This window comes from Marmota marmota, unplaced genomic scaffold (genome assembly GCF_001458135.2).
Source record: "Marmota marmota marmota unplaced genomic scaffold, marMar, whole genome shotgun sequence".
NCBI classification, from domain to species: domain Eukaryota; kingdom Metazoa; phylum Chordata; class Mammalia; order Rodentia; family Sciuridae; genus Marmota; species Marmota marmota.
In genome coordinates, this window is record NW_026000108.1 from 38,094,435 (window position 1) to 38,105,848 (window position 11,414).

Consider the following 11,414-nt stretch of genomic DNA (forward strand, 5'->3'; position numbering starts at 1 on the left):
GGCGGGGGGGCTTATGGAGACTACATTGCAAAGGCATGACCAAAGTACAGACAACCATGTTGAAATGTTACTGGACAAAAAGGGTATGATCTAATGCTACTAGACTGGGTGAGGAAACCCAGGAAACCTATCTGAACTCCAGATTCTTCAGCATTCCTTTCTTGTGAGTATGGGACAGAACACCTTCTGAAATTGAGGTCTTATAATCTTTCAGACAAGGTAGATCAAAGAATTTTTTTATGGCCAGCTTCAAGACAGGGAAGATTAGAGTTTCTGTGACCTATCTTAAAGAAGAAACTTCTAGTTTTTTTGGCTTGCCTTGGGGAAAGGGTTATGAGCCATGAACTTTACATGAAAAACAAAAAATATGTCATCAAGCAAATGGTAGTTGATGAAGTGAAAAAATGTGGCGAATCAGTTATGAGGAAATGAAGGAGAAAAAAAGTGTCAACAATTTTTGGTTTTTGGTACCAGGGATTGAAGCCAGAGGCACTTAACCACTGAGCCAGCCCTTTTTATTATTTTGAGACAAGATCTCGCTAAGTTACTTAGGGCCTTGCTGAATTGCTGAGGCTGGGTTTGAACTTGCAGTCCTCCTGCCTCAAGTCTTCTGAACTACTGGGATTACAGGCATGCACCAATGTTCCTGGATCAACAGTGATTTCTAGGTTTCCAGTTTGTATGACAGGATGAATGTTATCATTCTGAGAGAGGGACCCCTAGAAGAGAAATAGATTTTATCAGGAAGTTCATGAGTTTAATTTGATTTGAATTTTGGGATATATTTGCCATACCTCCAGAGGGACAATTCTGGGATATATTTGCCATACCTCCAGAGGGACATTAAATGGGTAGTGTGTGTTGGACTGATGTACAGAAGAAATTTAGGATTAGAAGTAGAAATAATGGGGAGCCTTTGGCAGATAGAGGATAATTGATGTTGTGTGTATGTTTGAGATTTCTCAGGAGAAAGAATATGGCATAGAGTGATAGTGGTTAATAACTAAATAAAAGATAATAAGCTTTAGAGGAGATTGTAAAGGAATAAGGAGATAGAAATTTGCAAGCCTGTTTCTTCTTGGGTTGATGCTTCCATACTATGTACTAAATATGTATAAAATGTGGTGTCTCGTCTCACATGGTACAACAGAAAATGTGTTCCTCCTCCCAAAACTGCTACTCTGTCAGTAGGTAAACCAGAAACAAGGCACCTGTTTTTGTTTGTTTGTTTGTTTGTTTGTTTTATTTACTTTCCAGTTTTTCATATGCCCTTTTTCTTTTTTTCTTCTAATTTTCTAGTCTCTGTATACTGCCTACTTTAGCCTATTCAACATCACTATTTCCATCTCTGTTTTCCCCCAAATTGAATCACAGCACTTCTGCTAAAATTTACTGATCGCTTCATCTTTGCTATTCAATGGGTTTAAGACTCCTGAGCATAGTGTTCCAGGCCTCCCATGACTTGTTCCCAGCTACTTTTTCTGTGCTGTCCCTCCCATATGCTTTTCCACACTAGACTACTACTCCGTGTATTCCCTGAACATGCTGTGCATTTTCAAGACACTACTTTTGTTCATATTGTAAACACAGCACATTTGTACTTTATCCACTTTTAGTGGCCTATCAGATTACTACTCATCCTCTTAAGACCATTCAGTGCCTATTCTTCCAAAAAATATTACCCATTTTCTCAGTTGTAAAATTTCTCAGTTCATTTCTGTAACCTTCTGCACCTTTATTGTAGTACTTATTTTACAATTACTGTTTTTTTTTTTTTTTTTTTTTTTTTAGCCAATTCTATTTTACTAGCAAGCCTTTTAAGAGAAAGTACCATGTTATATTTGTATGTTTTCTACAATGCTTTGGCCATCCTAATAAATACTGAATAAGCTGTGGATTTTAGGATAGGATGGAAGGGAAAAATATTAGTTTAAGTATTGATTTTTCTTATATATAATTTCACTTGATATCTTAGTCCTTCTGTTGTACTATTTGTGTAATTTTATACAAAGCATGATTTTCTTGTAACAAAAGTATTATTTTGGGTGGGAATAAACTTTCTTTTTAAAAAGGCAAATCTCCTCCCCACCCCCTTTTTTTTTAATCTTTGACCTGACTTAACCAGTCATTATTGCTTTCTTTTTTCAAAACCCTAAAGGCCATTTTAAAAACCTAATATTTGCCAGGCATGGTAGTGCATACCTGTAATCCCAGCAGTGTGAGAGGCTGAGGCAGAAAGATCACAAATTCAAAGCCAGTCTCAGCAACTTAGTGAGACCCTGTCTCAAAAAATAAAAAGGTCTGGGGGTATGACTCAGTGGTTAAGTGCCCTTGAGTTCAATCCCCAGCACCAAAAAATAAAAATAAAAACTTAATATTTTGTGCAGTTTTTAAAGATAATGTGTGTTATAGAAAAATTAGGCACAAGTGTTTTCATATTTATTTTTAAAGCTCACACAGGATTGATGGAAGAGTTATTAAAGAAACACTTTCTCTAACAAGAGAGAAGTGAATTAATTTCATAGCCAGTAGCCTGTTTAGAATATGTTCTACCTATATTATTTTGTCATTTGATGTGGCTACTGTTTTGTTTGCATAACAGTTAATGAAAGTGTGTTGGGATTATATTTTTCCTACTACTATAAGTATGTTTATTTGAACTGAGATAATGATTTAACGAATTTTTAATAGGAAAACTTTTTAATAAAATGCTAACTTTTTCTCAGTTATTGATTTGATTTTCCCCCTTCTCATTAAAATGCAGCTCTCAAGAGACAGAATTTATATAATAATCCTTTCAACTCTATGAGTTACTCAAGTCCTTACAGTCCAAATGCCAGTAGCCCATACAGCAGTGGCTTCAATTCTCCATCATCAACCCCAGTGCGACCTCCTATAGTCAAACAACTTATACTTCCTGGAAATTCAGGTAAGGAGAAAATAGAATGGAGTTATTAATCAATGGTTTTACACTCACTACCCTACTTCAGAAAATAACTAGTTCAGGTTCCTTTTATTTATGAATTTTTTAACTGCTTAGAGAAAATCTCTTTGAGGAACCGCTTTGCAACAGAAGCTATACTAGGCACCAGGAGTACAAAGATAAGTCAATGTGTTCTATCTATGTAATTTTCTTTAGTATGTACTTAGAAGTTTTTAAATCTGGTCTAATTAAATGGGGTCAGAACCTTGACTCTCTTAATCAATAGATCTTTATCAAATGGCCTGTGTGGGTTATAAAAGCTACAAAGTTAAATACTCTTTAAAGGAGTTTTAATAGGCTTTGATATTAACCATAAGCAATAATATGAGGTTATATGTGAATGTATTAAAAGAGAGATGGGTGCTGTAAGTAACGTGGAAGGGACAGGTTGCAATGAACTGGAGAAAGTATATTCTGCTCTGATTCTATGACTGACACATTCATTTACTCCTATTACTGCTATTATTATGTCTGATTAATTAACCTTACTTTAATTAATTAAGTAACCTTACTTTAAGATTGAGGTATTGTTAACCACTGTAGATTTTCAACCTGTGAGTTCTCTAATCTAAACTTTATTGACCCTGTCCTTTGCTTAGTATATAGTTATTTGATAGTTATTTCTCCTATGACAATTAAAAAGTTTAATCTGTAATAATTATTATAAAGAATTTGATTCAGGCATTATTTGAGCCTAATCTTGTAGTACTTTTTCTATCATTTGCACTTTGCTCCTTTTTCCTTGATAATGTAAATGTTAATTGTTTTGTATTTTTCTTGCTCTCCTTACATGCCTTTCATGTTGGAACTGACTCTTATGGTGAAGAAATGTGGAAAACAAGTGTTTCAAATCTGTATTAGAAATATTAGTGACAGTGTTAGGATTTTATTATTCTACAATAGAAGTTGATGAGCACATAAAAGTATTTGCCTAGAAAAGCGTGTATTCTTTATTCTTCTGATCTGTCTCCCTTTTGCTTTAGAATGATAAAGTACTCTTTTTTAAATCTAGTTATTTTCTTCATCCCATCTTTTGTGCTTCACCACTAAATCTCAGCACACCTTGGATCCCCACTACAAATTTTCCAGAAGAATTTTGTAAACATGGCATCATACAGGAGAAATTGGCCTAGTGTTCTTTTTTGGGGGGGGTTTATTTTTAAATGTCTAAGGAATCCAATTTTCCTCAAATTATAGAGTTTTCTTGTTTAGGAAAAACAGATGCTTTTATTAAGTGAAAATATGATGGTTCTTGTTAATGATTGAATTTGAGAGAAGAAAATACTACATCATAGATTCATCTACTTTGTAGAGCAATTTCATTGACTTTGTTGTAAAGGTTGAAATCCTCTAGCCTAGAGTTATTTGATAACATCTGTTTTCCAGGCACTGGGTTGAATTGTTCTCTGTAAAGGAATAGATAAATTATATTAAATGAAAAAGAGTTTTGTGTTCATGCCATAGTATATAAATGAGTTTCTATAGCCCTCATTTTTCTTAATAAGATCCATTTCTAATTTCATTATATGTTCAGTATTTTGCAAACAAAGGGCAGAACAATAATGATCTGCAGCAAAGGATATAATATCTAGTTGATTGCAACAGGTATTTTTTCAATTTTGGTCTTATTAAAGTTTGATATTTTTTTTTCTCAAGGTAACTTCAAAAGTTCATCAGACAGAAATCCTCCGCTCAGTCCTCAATCCTCTATAGATAGTGAGTTAAGTGCTTCAGAATTAGATGAAGATTCAATTGGATCCAATTATAAGTTAAATGATGTAACTGATGTGCAGATTCTAGCCCGGATGCAGGAAGAAAGTAAGTATTTTAATTGCCAACAGTTGAGATTTTTGCAGGGCATGGTGGCACATGCCTGTAATCCTAGTTACTCAGGAGACTGAGGCAGGAGGATTACAAGTTTGAGGCCAGCCTGGCCAACTTAGAGAGACCCTGTCTTAACATAAAAAATTAGAAGATATGAGATGTAGCTCAGTTGTAAAGCACCCTGGGGTTCCATCTCTAGTACCAGAAAACATGAGGGGAAAAAAGGGGCTTTTTTATTTCTTTTACTACTATATGATTTTATTGTAGGTATTAAATATGTCTTGTGAGAATAGTAATACAGTGAAAGTAAAAATTTTTAAATGGACACTTCAGAGGCTTGTTCACATATGTACTTGTTTATTCATTTTCAGAGTTTATTTTACATAGGGCAGTTTTGCTATATGAAAGGCAGAGAAAAGCATATTATGCTTAGCAAACTAACTGTGTATTACTTTGTATCTGCACTCAGAAGTGGGATTATTCCTCTATTACTGTGTGTCTTTTATTGTAAATCAGTGTTTCTCAACCTTTTTTAAAAAACTTGCTCCCCTAAAGAGCCTTTTTAGATCTTTTAGATCTTCCTTTTTACCTACCTCCTCCCCCATGAATTTTAAAAATCACTGTTGTACACTCTATTTAAGTACTATGAGGGCCGCTAGCTATTGTGATATTCTTCTTGGTGACAGATATCACTCTCTTGACAAACCACAAATTTATTAAAAAAAAAAAAAAATCTATGAGGACTAGGATTGTGGCTCAGTAGTAGAGCACTTGCCCAACATGTGTGAGGCACTGGGTTCGATTCTATTCTCAGCACCACATATAAACAAATAAGTAAAAATAAAAGATTCATCCACAACTAGAAGTGTGTGTGTGTATTTAAAAAAGAAACCGAACTTGTGACATTAAATTAAATGAAGCATGTGATGGTACTTTCAGCATGGTCCTTGAAACTGTCTAGAAACTGTCTTGAGAATGTAGTAAAAATTATAGCCTCCATCATCTCCAAAATATACATAAACATGAAATTTTTCATACTATTTCAAAGGTTCATGGATGTCCTGGCTCTAATTTGAATGTAAGGTGGTTGTGGTAGTATTGTTCTTGCTGGTGCATCTCATAAGATGCCATATACTAAACTGTGAAGTAAGAAATATCTGTAAAGTGATCCCTTTAATCTTTTCAATGAAAAGCTCCTTGAAATACACATTTCAGAGTCTTGGCAATTAGCTGATGAGAATTGCTAAAATTTATTTTAAAACCTTTGGTTTTACTTAGAGCATAATCTTTTCTTTAAATGTGTAGTAAGCTTTATCAAGCTATAACATTAAGAAACTGTAGAATGTTTCTTCCTCTGCTGATTCAGTTCCCATTTATAATACTGCTGGAAAGATAGGAGATTGACTTATTCTTTATTTCTTGTTAGCTCTAAAAACTAATGACATGTTAGCCATTTCTTCTGTAATTTTATTTTAACTCCTCACTGATTCTGTGGCATTAAACAAGTCAGAAGCTAATTATTCATGGATATGAAAGGAAAAAAGAATGCCATCTAGTTCTATACCTTGGAGTAAACTCACTCATTTCTTGTTTGAAACCTGACTTTAGACACCAATATTTTGTTAAAAGCTCAGTCAACGGTTTAGTGCAGCTTTTATATTGTGTTTTGGTAAAATAATAGAATTTTAGCCTCTCGGTTCTTCAGTAATCCTTTTTCCACATACATGAATATTTATTTTCTCAGTAAATTAAAAAAAAAAAAGACACTGCTAAAAATATATGGTATACTCCCTTAAAAACAAGTCGTTCCTTCTCCCTTTTTAAATATATGAGTTTCTTTTTTTACAACATAATTCTTCCAGGATTTCTATTATAATTAGAGATACAAAATTGCAGATTTAGATTGTACCTAGTTGAGCTTTCTGGTTTTTAAAATGAGAAATGCAAAATTCTATTGTGAGTGTGACTTTCTTAGCATCCTCTTGTTAGACTACATCGAGGTTTGGATTTTTCTTTTCTGAAAACAATGCTCTTTCACTGGTCTGTTGTCTTTTGTTAGATGACATTAGTGCCATATTTGTTATAACTAGACACTGAGAAACTGTCAGTTCCTCAGTCTGACCGAAGGGTGAACTGGACCCCAAGAATTTTTAGTGGATTTTTTGTGTGTGTATTGCTAAGAATTGAACCCAGGGTCTCAGGCATGCCAGGCAAGCACTCCACCAATGAGCTGCATCCCCAACAATTTGTAGTTATAAAGATATCCTGGAGTGATTCTAAGATAAGAATCACTAGTTTGGGGAACTTGTTAACAGCATTTTCTGTGTGTAAATATATAACTACTCTATGACATCCTTTTTTACTGGATTGCCAATAGTTAGCAGGACTTGCTTAAATTACCTAGATTCTGTGATTTTTTGCATTATAATGTTGATTCAAGGATTAAGTATCTAAGGAGTTTATTTGCTTGGTGATATATTCTGTTCACTGCTTGCACAGTAATTGTTTTCCTTCAGTGTTCCTTTAATATTAATCTCAAATTTGGATTGTTATGTGTAGGGGTAGAAGTATTTTAAATTTATGTTTCTACCTTGTAATTTCAGATTTAAGTGAAATCTAGAAATTGGGCAAAGGTTTTATAAATTTTCATTTCATTTAAAAATAATCTGCAGATGTGGTTTATGCATCTTGATAATGGCAGGATGTCTAAAAGTAGAAAGGGAGTTTTCCTTTCTACTTTATACTGCTTGAATTTTTCAATGATAATTTTTTACTTTTACATTTAAAAAAAATCTTTAAATAATCAAAAATATAGTTAAAGAAATAACATATTCATTGTTGCCAGGTCTCCGGCAGGAATATGCAGCCACCACTTCTCGGCGCAGTTCTGGTTCATCTTGCAATTCTACAAGACGGGGTACTTTTAGTGATCAGGAACTTGATGCACAAAGTTTAGATGATGAAGATGACAATATGCATCATGCAGTATACCCTGCTGTTAACAGGTTTTCACCATCACCACGCAATTCACCTCGACCATCACCTAAGCAGTCGCCCAGAAATTCACCTCGTTCACGATCTCCTGCTCGGGGAATAGAATATAGTAGAGTGTCCCCACAGCCTATGATTAGCCGCTTACAGCAGCCGCGCCTTTCACTTCAAGGCCATCCCACAGATTTACAGACAAGCAATGTTAAAAATGAAGGTAAAACGTAGCAGATTTTTTTCATTAGAATGCTTCTGAAAAAAATCATTCTTATTTCAGTGTGAAAGTAATGTGGTTTTGCCAAGATTTTGTAGTTCAAATAAATAAGAGTTTAGTCAAGTGAGCCATTTTATTCATCGTTTATCAATACAAAAAAAGAAAGTCATTTTAACTTTAGGTGATTGTGTTACTTTTGCTTTATTTTACTCATGAAATGATCTTTGTTTAGATGTAGATTTCAATATATAATTTGCTGTTTCCTTTAAGGATTCTCTTAACCTACCAATTTATATAGACTGTGGGTTGAGTTTTTATTTTTAAATAAGTACTTCCTGTTTTATTCTATTTTATAATAGGCAGAATGTTTAGGTAAATCTCCTTTGAATCCTAATTAATATTTTAATTCTTTTTCCATCTGAAAGAATGGTTTCATTTTTTAAAAAATTAAAATCATATTTTTGTAGAAAAACTAAGGCGCAGTCTTCCAAACCTGTCCCGTACATCTAATACACAAGTTGACTCAGTGAAAAGCAGCAGAAGTGACTCAAATTTTCAAGTGCCAAATGGAGGAATACCTCGCATGCAACCTCAGGCTTCAGCCAGTAAGTATCTTTCTTATGTTTTCGGGTATAAATTGATTAATGGAAAATAAAAATTATAGATATTTGTGCTGAATGACTATTAAACTGTTACTATAAGATAATCATACTATATTAAAATTTAGAATTTGTCCCTGAAATATCTAATTCCTATTAATACTTATAATTATATGAAACTTTAGTCTCTACCAAATTTTAAAATAAATGAAGTATATTTTTAAGACAATAGATTTTTTTTTTTTTAAAAAGGAACTAGATTTAGCTTTCACTTAAAGAAATTAGAAATAGTAGCCAATATACTATCCAAATGTACATTGCACATGTCCAGGATTCAGGTCATTTTTTTAATAAGTACTTAAATTTTCTCTAAAAATCTCTACTTTTTACATATCTTGGGCCAGAGATATAGCTCAGTGGTAGAATGATTGCCTAGTATGCACAAGGCCCCAGGTTCAATCACCAACACTGCAAAAAATAAAATATCTAAAAGTTTATTATATTTTAGAGCACATCAAAATAAAAATAAACAATTCATTTTTCATACTTGTAGTATAGTAAACCAATATCAAAGTTGAATATGTAGACACATTATTTTTCCTTTTTCCCCAGAAGCTGATAATTAAGGAAAATATATAGGGAATCTGAATATCCTAATTACTAATGTATTCTTTTTAATTTTTTTTATTGTGCTGAGGATCGAACCCAGTGCCTCACATGTGCTAGTCAGGCGCTCTGCCACTGAGCTACACCTCTAGCCCCACTAATTTATTCTTTTGTGGAAAATATGTATGCTTTTTCATAAACATGTTATTTCAATATTATAATAATATACAGACAGAAGAATTTAGACTGATATCATCCTTTTTTTCCTGTATGCATGTACTTGTTTATATTTTTAGCTATAGTAAACTTATTTGTAATTAAAAATGTCAACAAACATTTATGTTAGTGTAGAATTACACTATTGTCAAAATGATTTGGAAAATAAAAAATCCAGAATATCAGCAAGTCTAAAACTTAATATTAAATTTCTTTTATAAAGATTTTAGAAGAATTTTGTTTAAAGTTAGTGTATTGTGAAGCAAAAACCTAATTATCTGTTTTCTCTTGAAATTTTACATATATCTTTGCATAAAAATGTCTTACATATAAAATTTTTATATTTTGATATGTAATTATGTGCATATATAGCAAGTTTTATGCATTTTATTAAATGAATTGGTATTTTATATTTTTTTATGTAAGCTTAAGTTATTTAATGTATGTTGCATTTGTTTTAAGTATTTATTTTTCCAGCTATAAGTGGTAGAGCTTTGGTTCTTACTTGCTGGTCTGCATGAAGCTAACTTTGCAAGGTTGCTTATTTCCACCTATGGGACCACTTCTTTTGCCTTGTTACTATGCCAATCACTATTTTTATATGCTTATTTGCTGTGGCTGCATTATTGTGGATGCTGGCATTCAGATGTAGTATTATGAGAATTCTAATGTGTTTTCCAACTTTTATAGCTATTACCAATTTTCAACTTTCATATTTGGAAAATATGAATGACTTAAAAAGTTTAAGAAAACCAGAGCATTGCACATGTCCTGGATTCAGGTCATTTTCTCAGTTTCTTCAATTAAAGGAAAGAATGTTTGGCAGAGGCATTTTTTTTTTTTCCAAAAGACTAATTTACCTTGCTTTCTAAAACTACCAGAGACAGGTTTAGCAGAAAGTTTGGTTTTCAGAAAAATATAGGAATTATTGTTTCAACAATAAGGAGAAGGGGAGTGAAAGCCTTAAGACAATCTACTGACTTTTTTAAATATCCAAAATTTGGCTAGTATTTTGAAAAGTTTAAAGTACTTTGACATGTATTATTTCATATGAATCTCACAAATATCCATTCCTTATTTTTATAGAAAGGGATCAGAGATCCATATAAATTATTTGAATCATGCAAGGTCATATTAACTAGAAAAGTGGCAAAACTAAGGCCAAATTACTCCTTCACATTACTTCCTTGAGACTCCTGGTTTCCTTCCCCTCATTGTTTGGATTACATCATGCTGACCTAATTGCAAATGAGTAGGCATCTTGGAATACATTCTTGGATGACTGTATTAGAAATGATTTGAGATTGAACTGTAAATAAATTTTGAATTATCACAGAGAGTAAAGTGTAAGAATATTTTTACATAAGATTCAGAGTATACCCCCAGAGAATAAACATAGAATCAACATTCTGTTCTCAACCTCTCAGTAAAGAGTAAGAGCTAAAGGCAGTTTTCAGCTTATGTATAGCCGGACTTATCTGAGGCCCAGGGGGGAGAATTCTTTCTAGATTTTATTTATTAACAAAACACTAAAAGGTTGCACTTGAATCTTATATAATTATGAAACATAAATTGAAATAAATCATTTTACAAGTAAACTAACAGGCTAGTCTAAGAATGAGTAATATTCCTAGAACTTCAATGTAAGAATAAATAGTACAGTGATATTGGATCAGTTATCAAATCACAAAATTTTTTAAATGTAGTGTTTTGGGCTTTACCCCTGGGCATTTTGATTGAATATATTTGAGGTGGAGACCAAGAGTCTCTCGTTTCAGAAGTGTCTCAGTTGAAGCCAGGCACAGTGGCACATGCCTGAAATGCCAGCTGCTTGGGAGACTGGGACAGGAGAATTGCAAGTTTGAGGCCAGCCTGGGTAATTTAGTGATACTCTTTCAAAATTTTTTAAAAAGGGGAATGTATTTCAGTAGTTAAGCGCCCCTAGGTTCCATCCCCATTACCAAAAAAAAAAAAAAAAAAAGGC

The 11,414-nt window shown here is 32.9% G+C and overlaps 1 protein-coding gene across 2 annotated transcripts in view; it reads left to right on the top strand.

Annotated features, from left to right (window-relative positions):
• The window catches only part of Slain2 (SLAIN motif family member 2), a 60,958-nt gene that overhangs the window by 26,018 nt on the left and 23,526 nt on the right, over positions 1-11,414 (top strand). For both annotated transcript variants that reach the window (XM_048784436.1, XM_015482084.2), the window contains exons 3-6: positions 2,765-2,929; positions 4,640-4,801; positions 7,653-8,012; positions 8,477-8,614. In XM_048784436.1, the coding sequence (XP_048640393.1) occupies positions 2,765-2,929; positions 4,640-4,801; positions 7,653-8,012; positions 8,477-8,614 (825 nt within the window). The remainder of the gene's footprint in view (positions 1-2,764; positions 2,930-4,639; positions 4,802-7,652; positions 8,013-8,476; positions 8,615-11,414) is intronic.